Genomic DNA, 21,986 nt, shown 5'->3' on the forward strand with positions numbered 1-21,986 from the left:
GTCAGTGAGAAGAGCGGTGACGGGGGGGGGCTCAGCATCCCGTCCTCACGCCCCCAGTCCCATCTGCAGAGGATCAGGGGCTCCTCCCTGACACCGAGAGCAGCGAGACCCCGGGATGACCCTGGGCCTGGCCGTGGGCATCGTCAGCATCATCGAGGCCATGAACAGCGCCCGCAGCCAGCGAGGCCTCTTGGGAGGGGGCGGCAGAGCCCAGGGTGCCCCCCAACCCCGCTCCACCCCCCCACCGCTGCCCCCTTGCCCAGCCCCACGGGCATCCGCTGAGCGGGGCGCTGCCTCCCCGGGCTCTGGGGCGCTTCCAGCAGCAGGAAAGGTGCTTGGGGACAGCCTGGCACCACCCGGTCTCTCTGTCACCGCCTCACCCGCACCCTGCTCGTCCTGGGAACAGGGGGTGGTTGGGGACAGGGCGACTGGGGGGGCCCTTGGGGCTGGCGGGGCTGCGGGAGGGCTCTGGGGGGGGCAGCAGCGGTGGCAGGGTGGGGGCAGGATGCCTGGGTGCTGGCGGGGGGTGCTGGGTGCCGTGTCGGGGGGCAGGGCAGTGTCCCGTGACGGGGCACTACAAGAGGGACGGCAGCAGCCATCTGCACTGGGGCTGGACGGGGTGACCCCCCCAAAACCCCCCACCCCAGAGCCCTGCTCCCCACTCCCGCCCCCCCCAGCGGGGTCAGGCACCGGGAGGGGGACACGGAGCCACCAACCAGAGCAGGGGAGGGGACGTGGGAGACCTCAGCCCCGTCCCCACCCCTGGGCCAGCGCGCAGACGGCCGTACGATGTCGGGTGTCACCCCCCCCGCAGTGTGTTCCCCCCACATCCCGCTGAGGACCCAGAGACCCGTCCTGGCCACCTGGGACTGGGGAAGGGAGTGCCCCCCCCTGCCCCCCCTGTACCCAGACGAGCAGGGACAGCGGCTCCTGGGACACTTTATTAGGCAGAGCCAGAGCGGCCGAGGGCCACCGTGGGGGGGCCCTGGGGACCCCGGGGCTCCAGAGCAGAGACAGCCAAGCTGGGAGCCAGGGAGGGACGGAGGGGGTAACGGGGGGGACCCCGGGGATGAGCACGGGGCCGGGGGGCTCCGGGCCGGGGCGGTGCGAGGCAGAGGTGACGCGGGGGGGCAGAGGACGGGCAGCGGTGCAGCGGAGCTGCGGGGGCAGGAGGTCGCTCAGGAGCCCTGTGGGGAGAAGAGGGGGTGAGCGCCAGGACGGGGGACGGTGTGTCCCCAGGGCTCTGCACCGGTGCCAGCAGGGGACACGCTCCCGCCAGATGTGCTACCCCGGGTGCGGGGGGGAGCCCGGCCCACGTAGGGAGCGGGGAGCGGGGGTGGGGGGGGATGGATGGTACCTGCAGCCCGGGGATCGGGGCGCCCTGAAACACAGAGAGACCAGGTCAGTGGGGGCGTGGGAGATGCCCCGGGGCCACCCCCCCAGTGTCCCCCCACTCACCTTCTTGCGCACGTAGAGGCCGAGCCCCAGCACCAGGAAGATGAGCCCCAGCACAAAGCCCCCAACCCCCGTCAGCATCTTGCTGCGGGCGCCGTCCCACTGCAGCTCTGCGGGGCCCAGAGCAGGGGGTCAGGGCTGGGGGGGCCCGGCCCCCTCCCCACCCGCCCCAGGGGCTGCGCAGGGCCTTACCCCAGCGCTGGCTGACGGGGTGCTGCAGGCTGACGTGCTCCACCTGGCACGTGTAGGTGTCCCCGCGCTGCGGGGTGGTTTCCAGCATCACCAGCACCTGGTAGGTCCAGTCTCCGTTGGGGATCACGTCCGTGGACACCACGCGCTCCGTCTCCTCCCGCCCGTTCTGGAACCACTTCACCTCGATCTCCGCCGGGTAGAAATCCATCACGGCACAAACCAGCCTGTCGATCTGGGGCAGGGAGCTCGACTGCACGGGGTAGATTTCCACCTCGGGCGGGACTGGGAGAGAGCGGGAGGGCGCTGGGCCGCGGCTGGGGACAGAGCCCCGGGGCCGCCCCGCACGCCTGCCCCCAGCCTGGCCCAGCGCTGGCCCTGTGCTCCCCACGCAGGACGTGCCCAGGGAGGGGCCGAGGGACTCGCGCCCTCAGGGAAGGGCGCAGGGGCTTTGCCGGGGGCTGCCCGGGGCCCTGCCCCAGCACGGCACGGACACGCTCTGCCCGCTGCGAGCCCGGGGGCTCGGCTTGTGTCCGGCCGGGGGCAACGTGCGGCCACACGCTCACCTTTCCTCTCCGTGATGAAGGGGGTCCCAACCTGGTAGTTGTGCCGGCAGAACCTGTCCACCTCAGCCCGTTCCTGCTCCAGTACATCCGGCTGGCTGTTGAAGTACTGGGCTTGGAACTCACCCAGGGCGGTGTCAGCCACAAAGAGCCCCACGTCGCTGTCGAAGTGCACAAACTGCTCCCGGTTGTAGATTTGCCTCAGCACAAACCTCACCCGCTCGGTGCCGTTGAGGTACTGACACTCGCCCTCATCCATCCGCAGGAAAACCCCTGTGTGTGCAGGGAGGCTGTCACAGGGGGGCAGGGAGGCAGCAGGGAGCCCCCTCCCCATCCCCAGCCTCCTCCCGGCCAGCCCCACACCCCCACAGCCACCATAGGGCCGGCACTGGGATCCTACCCCCCAGGGCGCCAGTTCTCAGCCTGGGCACTGGGGAGAGCTGGGGGGGACAGAGCCCCGGGGAAGGGGGCGCAGGAGGGAGCCGGGGCACAGCTGAGCCCAGAGGCTGCTCCTGGGCTGCAGCAGCGGGGGGAGCGTCTCCCCCACACGCAGCACCCCCCACCCCAGAGCCCCCCGGGACACGGGGGGGCCCATCCCCACCAACAGCCTCCCCGTGCCGGGGCTCTGAGCTCACCCGAGGGCTCCTCGCCACCAGCCGCGTGGGCTCCCAGCACCACCAGTGCCACCAGCACGGCCCCAGCTCCCAGGACACGACCAGTCTCCATCGCTGACACAGCAGAGGCTGGGCAAGTGCGGGGACCCCCGAGCCAGCCGCACTCTGCCCGCTCGGGGAATGGCCCCGCTCCTGCCCAGTGCGCGACTGGGAGTCCCAGTGAGGCCCAGTGAGGAGCGAGGCTGGGCAGCATCACCCGTCACCAGGCAGAGCCGGGCCCCGCAGGGCTCCCCCCGACACTTGTCCCCTCGCTGGAGCAGTGGCCCCCAGGCAGCGGTTGCCGGCCCCAGGCAGCGCTGCGGCTCCCCGGGCTCGGCGACCCCAACGTGCCCCCTCCCCAACAGCCTCTGCAGGGGGGTGCAGGGCCCAAGGTCAAAGGTGAAGCCCCGCGGGACCCTGCCTGGGCGTCCGTCTGTCTGTTTGCTCTGCAGGGTGCCCTGAGCTGCTGCTCTGCCCGGGAACAGCCGAGTCAGCCTCGGGGCTCCCTCCTATTGGCCCAGGTGCACCCCAGGGGGGCAGGGCAGGGGGCAGGAAGGGGGGGCCCCTCTCCAATGTCCCTTGTGGTCACACTGTCCCTGCAGCACCCAGCCATCAGGATGTCACTTTGCACAAGCTCCGGTGGTCTGACCGAGGGGGGTGTTGAGTTGTGGGGTGGGACCGCTGGTGCCCTGGGACCCCCCAGCCCCCCACCGCATGTCTGGGAGCCGGCCGGGGTCCACCAACCTGGCTGGACAGTCCCTGGCCCCCCCCTCAGGGTGACAAAGCACCCGGAGAGGATCCAGACGGAGCTGGGGCACAGATGGGGGCCAGGGGCTCCTTCCGCAGGGGCTCCGTGTCTCCAGCCCCAGGAGCCTGCGGCGGTGGGAAGAGGCTCAGGGGGGGCTCCTGTCCCCAGCAGACACTCCCTGGCCCCAGGCTGGGAGCCCTGGGGGGTGAGGAGCCCACGCTGGGGCAGCGCCATGGCGGGGGCGGGAGGAAGTTGCTGCCCCTCATCCCTGTCTCCTGCCACTGAGGAACATGATCCCCCATGCTGAGTTCCAGCACCCCAGCAGGAGGACGGGGGGTTCCTGGTGGCGTTTGAGGCCAACGAGATCTTCCCCGGGGACCTGCAGAAGCAGGAGAGCGTCTGGTGCCTGCCCCAGCGCGGGACCTTGTTGAGCTGCGGGTGCAGGGAGCTCTGCAGAGCAGCAGCGGGGACACGTCAGAGTCCCAGAACCATTCAGGTTGGAAAAGCCCCTCGGGGTCATCGAGTCCAACCCTCAGCCCCACTCTGAAGTTCTCCCCTGCCCCACATCCCCCCCCAGCTCATCCAAACGGCCCTTAAACCCCCCCAGGGGCCCTCGCTCCAGCCCCTCGAGATCTCTCTCGCATTGAGGTGCCCAAACCTGGACACAACCCTCCAGGTGTGGCCTCACCAGTGCCGAGCACAGGGGTCAGATCCCTTCCCTGTCCCTGCTGGCCACAAGCCAGGATACCATTGGCCTTCTTGGCCACCTGGGCACGCTGCTGGCTCGTTATCAATCACCCCCCAGGTCCCTCTCTGACTGGCAGCTCTCCAGCCTGTAGCCACGCAGGGGGTTGTGGTGGCCCAAGGGCAGGACCTGGCACTTGCCCCTGGTGAAGCTCATCCCGTTGCCGTTGGCCACCGATCCAACCCATCCAGGTCTCTCTGCAGACCCTCCCTGTCCTCGTGCAGATCGACTCTCCCGCTTCACTCGGGGTCACCTGTGACCTCACTGGTGACACCCTCTATGTCCTCCCCCCCCCCACAGAGTGGGGGCACCCAGCACAGCCCCACGCTGGGGTTTGGGGCCCCCGTGGGGCACAGTGGGGCCTTTCCTGCCCCCCCCCGGGCGCTGTGGGGCCAGGCTGAGCCCAGGCTCTAGGCCAGCACTAACTCCTGGGGTGTCCCCAGCCCCCCCCGAGGGGATGATGTTCCCCAAGCGCCGGGTGGAGCTGGGGGACCCCAACGTCCTGACCTGCTGCGTGGGCAAGTTCTGCCCCCCCCCACCCCCTTCCAGGCTCTGAGCCCCCTCCCAGCACCCCCCAGGGCACGTGTGGGACCAGCACTGGCCCCACTTGCCCCAGGCCAGGGGTGTGGGGTGGCCCCAATGCTCCATCCCAGCGCTGCGGGGGGGGCCCTGGGGTGTCTCCTGTGCAGGGGGCGGGGGCTGCCCCTGCTCCCACATTGACCTTGTCTGTGTTTTAGGGTGCCCCGTTCTCCCCCAGCACCCCCAAAATCACTCCAGCCCCTGGGGGGGTTCCTTACTCCCCACCCCAGACACCCCCAGTCCCCACCTGGGCCCCCCCCACCCTCACAGGGGGCACTTCAACCCCCCCAGAGCTGTCGGGGGGCACTTCAACCCCCCCCAGGGCTGTCGGGGGGCACTTCAACCCCCCCCCCCAGAGCTCCTAGGGGGCACTTCAACCCCCCCAGGGCTGTCGGGGGGGCACTTCAACCCCCCCCCCCAGAGCTCCTAGGGGGCACTTCAACCCCCCCCAGAGCTGTCGGGGGGGCACTTCAACCCCCCCCAGAGCTGTCGGGGGACACTTCAACCCCCCCCAGAGCTGTCGGGGGGCACTTCAACCCCCCCCAGAGCTGTCGGGGGGCACTTCAACCCCCCCCCAGGGCTGTCGGGGGCACTTCAACCCCCCCAGAGCTCCTAGGGGGCACTTCAACCCCCCCAGGGCTGTCGGGGGGCACTTCAACCCCCCCCAGAGCTGTCGGGGGGCACTTCAACCCCCCCCAGAGCTGTCGGGGGGCACTTCAACCCCCCCCAGAGCTGTCGGGGGGCACTTCAACCCCCCCCCAGGGCTGTCGGGGGCACTTCAACCCCCCCAGAGCTCCTAGGGGGCACTTCAACCCCCCCCAGGGCTCCTAGGGGGCACTTCAATCCCCCCCCAGGGCTTAAAGGGAACTGGGGGGTGAAGCTGCTCAGCCTCTCTCCCTCAGATTGGAGAACTCATGAAGCTCCTGCTGAGGGGAATCAGGGAAACGTAACCCCCAATTTTTTAAAAAAATAATAAAAAAAAAGAAGATTCAGGACATTTTTAACCCGTCCATCCCACCTCTAGGCCCAGAAATACCCCGGAGCGGATCCGCTGGGGCACCTGAGACTCCAGAGGTGGCTGGTGAGAGGCAAAACGGCTTCCCAGGAGCTGGGGGGGTTTGTTTTGGGGGGGTTTGGGGTTTTTTTTTAACCCGCGCCGAGCGGCCCGGCTCAACTCGAATAATATTTTCTTTATTTACATGTTAAAGAATCGAAAGGTTCGAAACATACAGTAAGATGAAAACACGGCTCTAAGGGTCTAAAGAGTGGAGGGGGGGGGGGCGCGAAAGGGCGGGGGGGGGGCGGGAAGGAGAAGGAAAAAAAAAAACCCAACAAAAAAAAAAAAAAAGTAGAAAAAAAATTATACAGTCAACGTAAAAAACAGGCGGCCCCTCCCTCCCCCCTTCCCCGCGCGGGAACATGCTGCCCTGATCGTCGGCCGGGTGGGGGGGGGGGACGGGGGGGGGGGTGGGTTTGTTTTTTTGTGTTTTTTTTGTTTTGTTTTGTTTTTTTTTCTTTTTTTTTTGTTTTTATGTACAAGGCGCATCCCGGGACCCCCCCCCCCCCCCGCCAGCACGACGCGGCGCAAATAAATTAAAAATCCTCCAGAGATGAGGGAAATTTGGGGGGTTGGGGGGGGGGGGGGGGCGGCGGCTTCCCCCCCCCCCCTTCTCCCTGGGGGGGTGGGTGAGGGCGGGGAGGGGCCGGTGAATGCAAACTGGGGACTCTCAACCCCCCCACCCCTCCCTGGGATTTTTTTTTTTTTTTCTCCTCTTTAATTTTTTTTTTTTAATTATTTTTAAAAGCGCTTTTTTTTTTTTTCCTGTTTTTCCTTTTTTTTTTTTTTCTTGTATTTTTTTTTGTTGTTTTTTTCTTAAAAACCCCAAACTTTTCCCCTTTGGAAAAAATCCCACAAGTCAGAAAGAAAAAAAAAACCCCCAAAAAACCAAGAAAAAAAAAAAAAAAACCCAATAAAACAACAAACAGTAAAACCTGCTGGGGAGGGGGAGGAGGGGAAGGGGGGGTGGGGGCCAACCCCGCAGCCAGGCCCCCCCCCCAACACCAGCCTGTAAACACTGCCCCCCCCCCCCCCCCCCCACCTCTCTCAGCACCCCAAGAGTCCGTTCAGGCAGCGGCGTGGGGGGGGGCTCCCCCATACCCCCCAATTTCCCCCCCCAGGGAGGGAGTTTCTCCTATAACACCCCCCCCCCCCCCAAATTTCACCCTGGGGGGGGGGTCTCTTGCCAAGTGGAGGCCCCTCAAGAGTCCGGTTCAACCTGGGTCCGGGCCAGCAGAACCTTTTCCGAACTTGCCCGGCGCTTCCACCCGGTAGCCGCCGCTGTGGAAGGGGGGTTTTGGGGGGCTGGGGGGGGGGGGGGGGGGGCGCGGGGGGGGGGAGCTTCAACGCCGTGTGTGTGGGTGTGTGTGTGGGTGTCCCCCCCCCCACCTCTAACCCGAATCCGAATCGCTGGTGTCCGAAGAGGAGGAACTGGAACTGGAGCTACTGGAATCCGAACTGGAACTGGAGGCGCTGAGGCGGGAAACAGCCACTTGTTGAGCCGATTCCGGTTTCTCGTTGGCTGCAAAATAACCCAAAAAGGCGGCGATTTAGGCACAATCTGGGATAAATATCTGATTAATAAAAAAGAAAACCAGCACTCACCCTTCTTGGGGGGCTTCTTGGTGGAGTTGAGTTGGCCGCTGACATCTTGCAGCCGCTTCTCCAGCTCCCGCTTCTTCTCCAGCGCCAGCTCCTCTTTCGTCTTCCCCACCGGCTTCTTCATGGCTATAAAAAAAAAATAAATTAATTTAGGCTCAACCCGCCCCAAAAAAAAAATAATTAATAAGCTTCAGGGCGGCGCTTACTTTCGCTGTAGGGCTTGCGGGGTTTTTTCCGCAAGCAGGAGAGGACGTAACGTTCCAGCTCCCGCAGCGTGGAAGGTTTGAGGGTTTCGAAATCGATTTCGATCTCTTCGGGGTTGGAATCGCGGAGGGAAGGTTCCCGCGATTGGATGATGTGAACCACCCGGCCTAATTTTTCACCCGGTAATTTGTTGATGTCTAAACTGAGTTGACGTTTTTCATCGTAAGTCATGGGTTTGCTCTCTTCTTCTTCTTCGGAATCGTAAAGCGCCGGCGGAGGGGGCAGCGCCGCTTTCGCTGCTTTTTTCGAGGAATTCCTGCGGGGAGAAAATAATAATAAAAAAAAAATCACGCCGCGGCGTGAAAAGCTGCTAAAAAAGATAAAATAATATAATAAATCCCCTCCCGTGGGGGTCACAGCGCTCAGACAGGGTTTGGCTTGTTGTGATTGTTTCCTCGCCACGGTCGCTCCGCCGGGGAAAGAGTCATCACAGGCGCTTGATTCACCCCAAAAATAGCAGCACCCCAAAAATAAACACCCCCCCCCCCGCCGCACTCACTTGGAGCTGCCGCCGCCTCCCCCGCCGCCGCCGCCGGCTTTTTTGGCTTTACGGAGCTGGGCCTGACGCGCCCGGGCTTCCTCGTCGCCTCCCCGAGGTTTGTGCTTTTCAGATTTCTTCTTTTTTTTCTTTTCTCGCTTCTTTTTAGGTTTGGAAACGGGGCCCTGTGAGAGGGCAGCCAGCTGCTCGTGCACGGCCCGCAGCTGTGGGGGGAGACAGGGGGGGTGAGGAGGACACGGGGAGCGGGGCTGGGGGGGGGGGGGTTTGGTGGGTGGGTGGGGGGGGGACAGCGTGGACCCTGCTCCGACCCCTCACCTGCTCCTGCAGCTCGGCCAAGCGGTTGGCGCGTTCCTCCTCCGAGTCGGAGCTCTCCTCGCTCTCCGAAGAGCTTTCGCTGCTGCTTTCGTCCTCGTCGTCGTCTTCGTCGTCCTCATCATCCTCATCTTCATCGCTGGAAGATTCCTCGGAGGAGGATTTGGAGAGGGCACCGGCAAGAGGAGCCGACACCGAGGGCGGGCTGGAGTCCTGCGGTTCATCCGGCATCTTGGCGTAGCTGAACTCGAAAACGTCCTGCGAGGGGGAACGGGGTGAGCGTGGAAAATCGGGGAGGGGGGTTATTTTGGTGGGATTTAGGGGATGGGGGGGGGGTTACCCTGCTCACCTGCAGTTTACGAGCCATGGCCACCACGTCGTGGTCGGGGGGGTTGTATTTGTAGCAGTTGGAGAACATTAACCGGACGTCGGCGGCGAATTCTTGAGCGTCGTGGTAGTCCCGGTTCTCCATCTTCCGCTGCGGGGAGGAGAAAAAAAAAAAAAAAAAAAAAAATCGGTTGGAACGGGGGAAGCCACACACAAAAAAAGCCCCAGAACCCCCCCAAAAAACTCCAGCGGCCCCACCTTGATGGTGCTGAGGTCCATGGGGTGCTTGATGATCTCGTGGTAGTCGTGCAGCCCCAGGGCCGAGGCGTCGACGGGTTTGTAGAAGGGCCAAGCGTAGGCCGCGTGTTTCTTGGAAAGCAGCTCCTTGAGGATCCCGTTGCAGTATTTGAGCTGTTCCGATAATTTGCCCTTTTTAGAGGTTTGATGCTGTTGTGAATCCGGTAAATCTTTCTTGGGGGGTTTGATGGGGCGGCCGCTCTCCCGTCGGGCGGGGATTTTGGCCGCTTTGGCTTCCAGCAGCGTGGCCGAGGGCGAGGACTCTCCGCTGGTGGCGATGATGGCCGTGGTGGTGGGGGTGGTGGTGTCGGCTTTCCGCTTCACGCCCTTTTTCTAGCGAAAAAACCAAAGAAAAACCATAAAAACACACCGTGAGGTTGCAAAAAAGGGAAAAAAAAAAATCAGCCGGAGGGAGGTGAATTTTCTCCTCGTACCTTGGCCACGGGCTGGGTGGGAGCGGGCGCAGCCAGGACGGCCGGGGAGGAGGTGGAGTGCAGCGACTTGAGGAGCGGCGCGGAGATGACGGAAGGGTGGGGAATGTTGACGATGGTGGTTGGGATGTCGGGGCTGGGGGTGTAGACGGCGGTGTGGGACACCGAGGAAACAGCCGGCACTTGTTGAGCAGCCGTAAGTCCCGCCAGGAGAGCTGGGTTGAATAAAAAAAAAATAAAATAAAAGCCAATCCCCTCTTGTCTCCCCGTTAGTGAGGAGTTGGGGTCTCCCCCACCTGAACAATCATCCGGCTGCGGGTGACGTCACCGTACCTGCTGCCCGGGACGCTCCCTTCTTATGGCTGTTCTTAGCCACCGGCACGACGATCTCCTGTTCTTCTGGAGGCATCTGAGCCACCTTCTGCAGGAAAATCTTCTCCAAGGTTTGGGCCATCAGCACAATATCATCCGTGGGCTGAAGGAACAACGGGAAACGACGTCAGAAACCACCGAGGAGGTACCACGGGACTCCCTGGTGACACCCAACCCGGCTCTCACCTTGTTGTAGATGTAGCAGTTGGTGAACATGGTGTTGAAGTCCTGCATGCACTCCGCAGCCCCCCAATAATAGTTGTTTTCCAAGCGGCGCTTGATTGTCCCCATATCCATGGGCTGCTTGATGATTTTGTGGTAATCCTGGCAAAAAAATAAAACAACAAAAAAACCCCTCAACGATCAGGGATGTTATCGGTGGCTCTGTCACGCTCAAACCTCCCCGGTGTCACCCTCAACCTCACCAGCCGCCCGCTCACACACCAGCGCTCTCACTCGTGGCACAGGCAGGGGGTGAAATTGGGGGGGGGGGGGTTTCAAGAAATCCCCCCCAGCCTCATTAATCCCTTTTCCCGGGGAAAAGCGTGTGTGTGTGCGTGGGGGGGGGCGTTTTCCTAAATCACAGGGCAGGGGGGAACCCTACGCTACGGGGGACGGGCGCCCCGCGGCGTCGCCGTCGGAGAAGCAGGACGGGAGCGGTGGTGGTTAAAAAAAAATAATAATAAAAAAAAAATCTAACGCTAAATTTAAGAGCAAAACCTACGTGGAAATTACCTCCGGGCTTTAACTCCTTGGGCGCCACAGGTGCACGGGGGGGCTGGCGTTTAATATTGGGGTCACAAGATGTCTTCTCTAAATTCATAGATGGGAATCTGCAAAACGCATTCAGGGGACAAGAGATTAGGTGGGGAAGCGTCCGGGGTTCGTCTCTAGAGCGGCTGCGTCACCTCATCCATACTTTTGTAAGGGACATCGGGATGAAAAAAAAAAGGGGGGGGTGGCAGCTGCTCTGAGGATGTCCCCAAGACCAGCCCGGACGCCTACAAGGGGCTGAGAGGGGTTGGGGAGGTGGGGGGGGGAACGTGATTAAATCCTGCCCAGGCACCTGCATCTCTACGACCGAGCCCCCGGGAGGGGGAACGGCGCCGGCCCTGGCACCCTCAGGCTTGGGGGGCTGGGAGTGGGGGGGCGGGGGCTGAAAGATTGGGGTGGGGGCCACCCCACATTTGGGGGGAGAATTTAGCCTAACACCCCCTGCCTGCACGTGCCAGCGTGGGGGGGGGACACACAAGGGGACACACACACACACACACGCGCAGACACACTCGTGCGCGCCCCGGGGCGCCCTAATTTCTCCCACATCCCCCCCCGCCCGCCCCCCCCACCCCACCCCCCAACCCCTTCCACATCCCTCAACCCCCCTCGTCGTTACCGGCAGGCCCAATTTGACGGCGTCGACGGGTTGACGGAAAGGCCAAGCGAATTGATGTTTCCAGAGAGCTTTCATCACCACTTTGTGCAGATATTGCAGTTGGTTGGTGATCCGACCCGGTTTCTTGGGATTGGAAACCTCCGGGGGAGGTGGGTTCACCTGGGGGGATTGCAGGGCCGGGACCGACGCCATGGTGGGACTCTCGAAGCCCTCGTAGAGGAGCGAGGGTTTGCGGATCCTCTTGCCGGGGGTCGATTCCGTCGCCAGGCCCATGAGCCCGGCATTGCCCTCCCCCAGAATCCTAAAAAAAAAAAAAAAAAAAAAAGGAGAAACACGGTTAACGAGGCAGCTCCGCCGCCCCACCGCTCAAAATTAAACTAAAAAATAATAATAATAAAAAAAAAAAACGCCACGGCGTCGGGTCGCGGCGCTCCCAGGAGAAACCCCCACAAAAATCCTCTCGCTCCCGCCGCCGCGCTCCAAAAACGCCATCGAATCTCCCCAAAACCGTCGACTCCCAGTTCGCCAAAAACCCATTTATTTTTTTTTTTTTTTTTTTTTTACCCCCACCCAAAAACCCGGAGGTTGGCGCGGGTCCAAGCTCGGCCTCAAACAAAAGACGGCGCAGGAGGGTGACGGCGCGTCGAGGCGACGGTGACGCTCGTCGGTGTCACCGGTTTCTTCCGAGGCCACCGGCGGGAGCTCCGGGGCGGTGAAACCCCCCACGGAAACGTTACGTCAGCGCTCGGGGCTGAGATTTTGGGGGGACAAAATCCTGTTCTCGAGGACCCAAAACCATCCCCGGGAGTCTCGGGGAGGCGGCGGCGGCGCTACGCTCGCAACTGATGGCTGGTGTTGATTTATGGGCTAAAAATCAGCGTTTTAGAGCAACGAGCGATGTTTGATGGCGACGGCCACCGGCTGAAAGTACCGAAATAGGCACAAAAAAAGGAAAATTTTGTCGCTGAGGAAAACCACGGTGGAACCGGGGACCCTCGAGGCGCCCAAGCGAAGGCTCCGGAGGTTTCCGGAGCGCGCGGGCAGCGGCGAAAACCGGCTCTTGGGCGAATTTTTGAAGTTGGGGAACCCCCCGCGTTGGCCTGAGCTGACCCACGGGTGACTGTGACCCACGGGCCTGTGTGATTGTCCCCTCCCAGGCCCCCCCTGTGGCTGTCACCCAGCGCCTGGCACGGCGGGACCTTTCCTCAGGGCCAAGGGCACGGGCTCAAGTGCAAAGGACAGCGGGGTGGCCCCCCCGTGACCCTGTCACGGGGGTGGGGGGAGCCCCCAATCCCCCCCCCCACCCCCTCACCGTGGGTTGGAAGCGGCGTCTCCCGTGGGGTCCGTCTGTCTGTCCCCAGAAAAAGCGAAGCCGGAGCAAAAACCCGACCCCTCAAAACCACCGCGGATCCCCCCCCCCCCGCCCCAAGATTTCGTGTCACGGCCACAACCCACGCGTGACACCGACCGAGCCACCCCCACGGCGCCGGGACCTACTTGCTCTGGGGATTCACATTCTGCAACATGCCGGCGGCTGCGTGTCCGGCCCGCGGTCCCGGCCGTCCTTCTTCTCCTTCTCCTCCTCCTCCTCCTCCACCACCTCCCGCCGCCGCCGTCTCCTCCGACGACCCCCCCACTTTGCCCGGCGAACGGTTCGGCGGTACCGGCCCGGTGGGGGCCCCCCCCCGTCAGCGCATCACCGAGCAACGGGGAGGGGGGACGAGCCAGGCGCCCCCTCCCCTCCCCCGGGCAGGGCGCGGCCGGGCGGGGCGGGCCTCAAGCAGCGGCGGCGGCGGCTCCTCCAGCCGGGCGCGGCGGCGGCGAGCGGCGGCGACACCGGATCATCCACCGGCCTTCACATGAGCGGACGCGGAGAAAATGGCGGCGGGGAGTTGTAGGGCGGGAGGGGGGGGATGTAGTGGGGCGCTGGGATGCGAAAAGGGGGGGCCCGGAGGGGTTGCGGGGGGTGTCCCCGTCTTCGGAGCCCCCGCTGGGCTCCTAAATCCTGCGCGATCCGGTCAATACAAGCCTCGGCGCTTCGGGAGGAGCCGGTTGCGTTGGCGGAGAGCGGGAATCAGGCGGGACGCGACGGTCCGGGAAGCGGATGACAGCGGATTGCAACGGGGAGTCACCGGCCGGGCTCCATCTTGGCTCCCTGAGGGGAGGAGGGCGGGAGCGGAGGGGGGGGGGGGTGGGGGTGGAGAGGGGGGGCCCCCTCACCGTTGGCCGCAGGCAGGGGTCGCTACGGAGGCCGGGGAGGGTCCGGCGAGCCCTCCGGGAGCGCGGAGGCGGGGGTTGGGCCGCCCGGCGGAGGATGGATCCGGTTTGGGGCCGCCCCCCGCGCGAACCGGGGCCGACCCGCTCCGTCCTTCGTCCCAGCGAAATGGCGCCTCTCGGCCTGCCCCCGGCCGCCCTTATATAGACACAAGCCGGCCGCTGATTGGTCGGCGGCGACGCTGACATCACCCCCCCGCCCCTCCCCGGCCCACCGCGGCCTCATTGGGCGGAGGCAAGCCCGCCGCTCCGCTCCGATTGGCCGCGCCGAACGCCACTCACCCGCACCTCTCCCCTCCCCTCCCCTCCTTCCGCCCGGCGCTTCACCCGCCCATTGGCCGGCTCTGCCATTCGTTGCGACGTGATTGGCCGGCGGGTCACGTGAGGGGCGGGACGGGCGGGCGGAACCGGCCGTTGGCGGTTGTTGTCGCGCTCCCCGCGGCGGAGACGGGGGGAGACGGGGCCGGGAGGCGCCATTTTGTGCGGCGGCGGCGACCGCGGGTGGACAATGAACGCGACGCTTCCGGACGGCCCCGCCGCTTCCCCGCTACCCCCGGCGGTGCCGGGCACCGGGGGGGAACCCCCGTACCTGCCCTCACCCCCCTCGCGGGGGTCCCGCGGGCCTCAGGGGCCGGTTGAGCACCAGCGCCGCCGCGCTTCGCCCCCCCCCCCTCCAATCTTCCCCCGCCGCACCGGGCTCCCTCCGCGGACACCCGGGAATCGCCGCCGCCCCCCCCCGTCACGACACGCGGGGAGGTCGCCAACCCCCACGGACACGCCGCTGCTGTGGCCGCCGGCTGGGGCCCGACCGCGGGTGCTACACCCCCCCCCGCCCTCCTCCTCCTCCTCACCGGGGAGGGGGCTCACGGCGGCCCCGGGACCCCCACGCCAGCCGTGGAGGGGGGGGGGGTGCTCGACCCCTCGCGGTCGCCCCACGAGAACCCCCAAACCCCTTCGCACTCCCCCCACGGAGGGGGGGGGGGGGTCCCAACCTTCCCCCCTCCACACGAGCTCGCAGGACACGGGTGGGTCCCTGCCCGCTTCTCCCCCCCGCCCCCCACGCCGTGACACAGCACTTGGGGCCCTGCCCGCCGCCGCCCCCGCGCGAACACCCAAACATGGCGCTTTTCGCCCCAAACCGCCGCCCCCGCCGCCGCGCACAAAGCCGCCCCGCCCTCCCGCCCCACCTGCCCGTCACCGCCGTCCTCGGCGCCCATTGGCCAGCGCGCCGCCGCGGGGGCGGGATCGCGCTTGACTGACAGCTCGCCACCAACACGTGATCTCCCCCCACACCCCCCCGCTCCCCAATGTGGGGGGGGGAAGGGCGAGGTCGCCCCCCCCCCCCCCCAACATGTCACTCACCTGAGCCGCCCCCACGCGGGGCCGCGACCCCCGGTCCCGCTTCATCCGCCCCCGCTCCTCGCCCCCTCCCCCCCCCGCCCCAAAAAGCCCCGATTTGGGGGCAAAAAAGATTAAAAAAAAAAAAAAACATCCCAGGGCAGAAAAGGGAGCCACGCGCTACGTCACCCGCGCTCCGATTGGCTCCTCGCCGTCACGTGGGGCCCCCGCGGCTTCCCACGGCCCCATTCAAGCCCCCCTCCCCCGGGGCTCCGCGGGGTCCTAGTGCCGGCCCCGCGCAAAGAGGCGGGGGGCGCAGCGCATGCGCGCTGCGGGGCTGCTGCAGCGGCTGCGATCCGGGGGTGCACCCACGGGGGGCCGTGACAGTGCAGTGGGTGCGCCCACAGGGTGGGGGGGGGGGCCACGGCATTGTGGGGGTGTCAGGTATGGGGGGAGCACCCATGGAAGGCGGGGGGGGGGTTTGCAGCAAGTCCCTGCGCCCACTCTTGGGGGGGGGGGGGTGCGCAGCGGCGCGGGGGGGGCAGCGTGCGGGACCGGGGGTGCGCAGGGTGCCAGGGGGGGCGCAGGGGGTGCAGTGGGTGCAGTGGGTGCAGTGCGTGCAGCGAAGTGCAGCACATGCAGCAGATGCAGCGCATGCGGCAAAGGGAAGCGCATGCAGCGAGCGCAGTGCAAGATGCAGTGCGTGCAGCAGATGCAGCGCCTGCAGCAAGCCCAGCGCGTGCAGCGGGTGCAGCGGGTGCAGTGGGTGCAGTGGGTGCAGTGCGTGTGGCGAGGTGAAGCACACGCAGTGAGCGCAGCGAGTGCAGCGCAAGATGCAGTGTGTGCAGCAGATACTGTGCCTGCAGCAAGCCCAGCGCGTGCAGTGGGTGCAGCAGATGCAGTGCGTGCAGTGGGTGCAGTGAGTGCGGTGCAAGATGCAGTGGGGGCAGTGGGTGCAGTGCAAGATGCAGTGGGGGCAGTGGGTGCAGTGCAAGATGCAGTGGGGGCAGCGCATGCATCAAGTGCCGTGCATGCAGTGGGTGCAGTGGGTTCAGTGGGTGCAGCGGGTTCAGTGCAAGATGAAGCGCATGCAGTGGGTGCAGCGGGTGCAGTGGGGTGGCTGCAGTGGGTGCAGCGGGTGCAGTGGGTGCAGTGGGGTGGGTGCAGCAGGTGCAGTGGATGCCATGGGTGCAGTGGGGTGGGTGCAGTGGATGCAGTGAGTGCAGCAGGTGCAGTGGGTGCAGTGGGGTGGGTGCAGCAGGTGCAGCAGGTGCAGTGGGGTGGGTGCAGTGAGTGCAGTGGGGCAGGTGCAGCGGGTGCAGTGGGGTGGGTGCAGTGAGTGCAGCGGGTGCAGTGGGTGCAGTGGGGTGGGTGCAGTGAGTGCAGTGGGGCGGGTGCAGCAGGTGCAGCGGGTGCAGTGGGGTGGGTGCAGTGAGTGCAGCGGGTGCAGTGGGGTGTTGCAGCACCGGCACCGCCACGTCGTGCCTCCCCCCCCCCCCCCCCCCCAGCAGCAACACCCCGCGTGGACGTGGGACACACACACACACACACAGACACACACACAGACACACACACGGCGGGGGGGGGCTCATCCTCCTCCCCTAATTAACCAGCGCCCGTAATTAGGCCCCGCCGGGTCCGGGCGCCGCGCGGGGCCCTTCTCCCCAGCAACGCGTGACGGGGGGGGGCCGGGCCCCGCCATTGGCGCCGCGGCCGGGCCGGGTCCGCACCCGGCAGCACCCAGTGGGTGCCGGAGGCAGCGATGGGTGCGGCGGGAGGCAGCGGGGGGCTGGCGGCGCTGTGGGGGGTCCTGTGGGGGAGCCTGTGGGGGGCGCTGGGCGCCGCCGGCACCCACGGTACGAGGTCAGGGGGCGGGGACACGTGTGCGGGGGGGGGGCGAGTGCAAGGGGGGTGCAAGGGGGGGTTGTGGGTGGGGTGGGGGGTGCACTAGTGCAAGGGGGGTGCAGGAGTGCAAGGGGGGTGCAATAGTGCAAGGGGGGTGCAAGGGGAGGTTGTGGGTGGGGTGGGGGGTGCAATAGTGCAAGGGGAGGTGCACTAGTGCAAGGGGGGTGCAGGAGTGCAAGGGAGGGTGCAATAGTGCAAGGGGGGTGCAAGGGGAGGTTGTGGGTGGGGTGGGGGGTGCAATAGTGCAAGGGGAGGTGCACTAGTGCAAGGGGGGTGCAGGAGTGCAAGGGAGGGTGCAATGGTGCAAGGGGAGCACAAGGGGGTGTGTGGGGTGCAGTAGTGCAAGGGGGGTGCAAGGGGAGGTTGTGGGTGGGGTGGGGGGTGCAATAGTGCAAGGGGAGGTGCACTAGTGCAAGGGGGGTGCAGGAGTGCAAGGGAGGGTGCAATAGTGCAAGGGGGGTGCAAGGGGAGGTTGTGGGTGGGGTGGGGGGTGCAATAGTGCAAGGGGAGGTGCACTAGTGCAAGGGGGGTGCAGGAGTGCAAGGGAGGGTGCAATGGTGCAAGGGGAGCACAAGGGGGTGTGTGGGGTGCAATAGTGCAAGGGGAGTGCAAGGGGGTTGGGGGTGGGGTGGGGGGTGCACTAGTGCAAGGGGGGTGCAATGGTGCGAGGGGTTGTGGGGGGATTCACTAGTGCAAGGGGGGTGCAGGAGTGCAGGGGGAGTGCAAGGGGGGTTGTGGGTGGGGTGGGGGGTGCAGTAGTGCAAGGGGTTGTGGGGGGGTTCACTAGTGCAAGGGGGGTTGGGCGCTCGTGCAAAAGGGTTGTGGGTAGGGTGGGGGTGCAGAAGTGCAAGGGGGGTGCAGTAGTGCAAGGGGAGTGCGAGGGGGGTTGTGGGTGGGGTGGGGGGTGCACTAGTGCAAGGGGGATGCAATAGTGCAAGGGGAGTGCAAGGGGGGTTGTGGGGGGGTGCAGTAGTGCAAGGGGGCTGCAGTAGTGTGGGGGGTTGTGGGGGGTTGTGGGGGGGTTCACTAGTGCCGGGGGGGTCGTGCACTGGGGCACACACCTGCGTCACGCGCGTGTCCTCGCACGGTGAGCGTGTGCCCACGCGGCCTTCGACCCCTGCCCACCATGCAGGCAGGGGCCTGCCTGTACCCCTGCCCGCACCCCTGCCTGCACCCCCTCCTGCCTTCACCCCCTGCCCGTACCCCTGCCTGTACCCCTGCCCGCACCCCTGCCTGCACCCCTCCTGCCCGCACCCCTGCCTGCACCCCACCTGCCCGCACCCCTGCCTGCACCCCCTCCTGCCTGTACCCCTGCCTGTACCCCCTCCTGCCTTCACCCCTTGCCCGTACCCCTGCCTGTACCCCTGCCCGCACCCCTGCCTTCACCCCTTGCCCATACCCCTGCCTGCACCCCCTCCTGCCTGTACCCCTGCCTGTACCCCCTCCTGCCTTCACCCCTTGCCCATACCCCTGCCTGCACCCCTTCCTGTACCCCTGCCTTCACCCCCTCCTGCCCATACCCCTGCCTGCACCCCCTCCTGCCTGCACCCCTGCCTGTACCCCCTGCCCTTACCCTCTCCTGCACCCCCCCGTCCGCAATCCGCAACCCTGCCTGCACCCCTGCCCTTACCCCCTCCTGCCTGCACCCCCTGCCTGCACTCTCTCCATGACAGTGCCAGGCACCCTCCTGCCTGTACCCCCCGCCTGCACCCACTCCCTGCCTGCACCCCCACCCTTACCCCCCTCCTGCCCTTAACCCTGCCCTTACCCCTTCCCTGCCTGTACTCCTGCCTGCACCCCTGCCCTTACCCCCCGCCCTTACCCTGCCCTTAACCCCTCCCTGCCTGCACCCCTGCCCTCACCTTGCCCTTACCCCCTCCCACCCTTACCCTGCCCTTACCCCCTCCCTGCCTGTCCTCTTGCCTGCACCCCTGCCCTTACCCCCTCCTGCCCTTACCCCTGCCCGCACCCCCTCCCTGCCCGCACCCCTGCCCTCACCCTGCCCTGCCCGCAGAGCCGCCGGCGCACGCTCTGGCCGAGGTGCTCTTCTGCCAGCCGGACATGCCCTCGCTGGGGCTGACCTTGACCTTCGACGACGACCAGCTCTTCTGGTTCGACTTCCCCGGCGCCCGCTGGACCCCGCGGCTGCCCGACTTCCCCCCGTGGCCCCCGGCCCTGGAACCCCCCGACCAGCTCCTCCGCGACGCCACGTTCTGCCAGAACCTGCGCCGGGCCATCACGAACATGGCCACCGGCCTCCTGCCCGAGGCCAAGGGTAGGTGAAGGTGGGGCTGGCGTGGCCACCGGCCCTGCTCGCCAGCGGCCACCATTGACGTGGTCCCCAACATCCTCCTCTCCCAGTTGGAGTTGGGGGGTGAGGAATTGGGTGGGTGGTGGCCACCAAAGAGTCGTGGTCAATGGCTCCATGTCTGGATGGAGACCAGTGGCAACTGGTGGCCCTCAGGGGTCCATACTGGGACCAGTACGGCTCCAGATTGCCAGTGACATGTGCCACCATTGTCCTTTTGACGTGGTGCCTCCCAACCTCCTCTCCCAGTTGGAGTTGGGGGGTGAGGAATTGGGTGGGTGGTGGCCACCAAAGAGTCGTGGTCAATGGCTCCATGTCTGGATGGAGACCAGTGGCAACTGGTGGCTCCAGGGGTCCATACTGGGACCAGTACGGCTCCAGATCATTGGTGACATGTGCCACCATCGTCCCTTTGATGTGGTCCCCGACAACCTCCTCTCCCAGTTGGAGTTGGTGGATCAGGAATTGGGTGGGTGGTGGCAACCAAAGACCCAGCCTGGCTGAGGGCACCCTCAGTGCCACCCGCTCTGGGGCCATTCAAGGTCAGGTTGGACAGGGCTTTGGGCAACCAGATCTGGTTGGAGGTGGCCCCACTCATGACCTCGTTGACCTTCTAAGGTCCCTTCCAAGTCCAAACCCTTCTGAGATGCCACAGATGGGTCTTTGGGCAACCAGATCTGCTTGGAGATGGCCCTACTCATGGCCCAGGTGACCTTCCAAGGGCTCTTCCAACCCAAACCCTTCTATGATATTATGGACGCAGCTTTGGGCAACCAGATCTGGTTGATGGTGGCCCCACTCATGGCCTAGTTGACGTTCCAAGGTCCCTTCCAACCCCACACCCTTCTGACATGCCATAGACGGGGCTTTGGGCAACCAGATCTGGTTGGAGGTGGCCCAACTCATGACGTAGTTGACCTTCCAAGGTCTCTTCCAACCCAAACCCTTCTGAAAAGCCATGGATGGAGCTTTGGGCAACCAGATCTGGTTGGAGGTGGCCCAACTTGTGGCCCAGGTGACCTTCCAAGGTCTTTTCCAACTCCAAACCCTTCTGAGATGCCATAGACGGGGCTTTGGGCAACCAGATGTGGTTGGAGGTGGCCCAACTCATGACCTAGTTGACCAACCAAGGTCTCTTCCAACCCCAACCCTTCTATGATATTACGGATGCAACTTTGGGCAACCAGATCTGGTTGGAGGTGGCCCCGCTTGTGGCCCAGGTGACTTCCAAGGTCCCTTCCCCCCCCCCCTCCCCATCATCCTGCCCCACCTCGTCCCTTCCCAACCCCCCGCAGGCATCCCAGTGGCCGACATCTTCCCGGTGCCACCGCCGGCGTTGGGTGAACCCACCACCCTGGTGTGTATGGTGAGTAACATCTTCCCGCCGGCGGTGGAGATCACGTGGCAGGTGGACGGTGTCCCCGTCACCCGAGATGTCACCCACACCCACTACACCCCCACGGCCGACCTGGCCTTCGTCCGCTTCTCCTACCTGCCGGTGACACCCAACGCCGGTGACGTCTACGCTTGCGTCGTCACCCAAGAAGCCAACAACTCCTCCATCATCACCTACTGGGGTGAGCGCGGGGACACTGAGGGGACACTGGGGGGACACACCGGGGCTGGTTGTGACCCCCCACCCCCCTTTTTTAGTCCCCCAAAACCCCGACCCCGACGAGGTGCTGGAGACGGCGCTGTGCGGCGCCGCCATGGCCTTGGGCGTCCTCTTGGCGCTTCTCGGCGCCGCCATGTGCTGGGCGGCGCGACGGAGCACCCACGGTACGGCCCGGACACGGCGGGGGGGGGGGGGGGGGACACCCCAAAAATTATGGGGTGGGGGCGCGTGGGGGGGGGAGGGCATCACCAAATCCCCTCTTTTGTGTGTGTCCCCCCCCCCTTAGGTTGAGCGCGGCGCAGAGGCCGGCGCAGCTCGGCGCAGGAGTGGAGCAATTAAACCCCTCGTTGGCGGCTGCGCCCCGTGTCCTCGTCTGTGTGTGTGTGTCCCCCCCCAGCGCCGCGGCGGTGGCTTCTCCGCTGTCTAATATTGGGGTTGAGCTGCATCACGTATCCGCCCCCCCCCCCCCCCAAAAAAAAAAAAGTTGTTCCGCAGGGACGTGCCTCAGTTTTCCCACTGCTAAAGGGTGCAACGGGGGGGGGGGGGACACACACAGGGGTGGCTTCTCCGCTGGCTAATATTGGGGTTCAGCCAGGTTGCACCCCCCCGAAGCACCACCCCCAGGGTGGGTTTTTTTTGGGGGGGGGAGGAGGAGGAGGAAGGAGCCGGCCTGTGCCCAGAAATGGGGGTGCTGGGGGTGCTGGGGCTGGTGCTGAGCTGCCGGGGGACAGGTAGGACACACACACACGCATGGGGGTGCAGCGGGTTTTGGGGGACACCCCCCCCCTTGGTGCACCCCCACGTCTGTCCCGCCCCGGAGGCGCCTTCCTGGTTTTGGGGGGGGGGGGGGGGGGGGGGCTCGTGGCTTCTGGTGACCCCGTGAGGATGGTTTGGGGGGGGCGTTCAGGCCTGTGGGACCCTGGGGATGGTTTGGGGGGGCTCAGTTTTGGGGGGGGGCTCACCTCAAGGTTTCTGGTGACGCCGTGGGGACAGTTTGGGGGGGCTCAGCCGCACTGTTGGGGTGACCCTGTGGGGATAATTTGGGGGGGCTCAGCCCCGC

General features: G+C 65.4%; 3 protein-coding genes across 8 annotated transcripts; 1 reads left to right on the top strand and 2 right to left on the bottom strand.

Annotated features, from left to right (window-relative positions):
• Positions 1-923: 923 nt before the first annotated feature.
• LOC141936961 (class II histocompatibility antigen, B-L beta chain-like) lies at positions 924-3,098 on the bottom strand. Of its 2 annotated transcripts, none has more exons than XM_074854393.1 (6): positions 2,843-3,098; positions 2,334-2,480; positions 1,648-1,929; positions 1,459-1,565; positions 1,358-1,381; positions 924-1,187 (listed from the first exon to the last, which is right to left on the bottom strand). In XM_074854393.1, the coding sequence occupies exons 1-6, from the start codon at positions 3,072-3,074 to the stop codon at positions 1,179-1,181; spliced, it is 801 nt and encodes a 266-aa protein (XP_074710494.1). In that variant the 5' UTR covers positions 3,075-3,098; the 3' UTR covers positions 924-1,178. The 2 variants fall into 2 exon arrangements, with proteins under 2 accessions (XP_074710494.1, XP_074710493.1); XM_074854392.1 differs by having other exon boundaries at positions 2,211-2,480; positions 2,843-3,094.
• Positions 3,099-6,107: 3,009 nt separating this feature from the next.
• Positions 6,108-14,040, bottom strand: BRD2 (bromodomain containing 2). 4 transcript variants are annotated; one of them, XM_074854353.1, is made up of 12 exons: positions 12,984-14,040; positions 11,487-11,787; positions 10,280-10,417; positions 10,055-10,196; positions 9,725-9,936; positions 9,252-9,623; positions 9,016-9,144; positions 8,670-8,924; positions 8,355-8,518; positions 7,798-8,111; positions 7,595-7,717; positions 6,108-7,511 (listed from the first exon to the last, which is right to left on the bottom strand). In XM_074854353.1, exons 1-12 carry the CDS (start codon positions 13,010-13,012, stop codon positions 7,381-7,383), a joined length of 2,310 nt encoding a protein of 769 aa, XP_074710454.1. In that variant the 5' UTR covers positions 13,013-14,040; the 3' UTR covers positions 6,108-7,380. The 4 variants fall into 4 exon arrangements, with proteins under 4 accessions (XP_074710454.1, XP_074710452.1, XP_074710455.1 ...); XM_074854351.1 differs by having other exon boundaries at positions 8,355-8,557; positions 12,984-13,978; XM_074854354.1 differs by lacking the exon at positions 12,984-14,040 and adding an exon at positions 10,818-10,926 and having other exon boundaries at positions 8,355-8,557; positions 11,487-11,650.
• Positions 14,041-14,138: 98 nt separating this feature from the next.
• LOC141936956 (class II histocompatibility antigen, M alpha chain) lies at positions 14,139-21,284 on the top strand. Of its 2 annotated transcripts, none has more exons than XM_074854372.1 (5): positions 14,139-15,542; positions 19,018-19,278; positions 20,607-20,888; positions 20,965-21,090; positions 21,213-21,284. In XM_074854372.1, exons 1-5 carry the CDS (start codon positions 15,068-15,070, stop codon positions 21,215-21,217), a joined length of 1,149 nt encoding a protein of 382 aa, XP_074710473.1. In that variant the 5' UTR covers positions 14,139-15,067; the 3' UTR covers positions 21,218-21,284. The 2 variants fall into 2 exon arrangements, with proteins under 2 accessions (XP_074710473.1, XP_074710474.1); XM_074854373.1 differs by lacking the exon at positions 14,139-15,542 and adding an exon at positions 16,861-16,954.
• Positions 21,285-21,986: the final 702 nt, after the last annotated feature.

The sequence above is a fragment of the Strix uralensis genome, chromosome 35 (assembly GCF_047716275.1).
Source record: "Strix uralensis isolate ZFMK-TIS-50842 chromosome 35, bStrUra1, whole genome shotgun sequence".
Taxonomy (NCBI): domain Eukaryota; kingdom Metazoa; phylum Chordata; class Aves; order Strigiformes; family Strigidae; genus Strix; species Strix uralensis.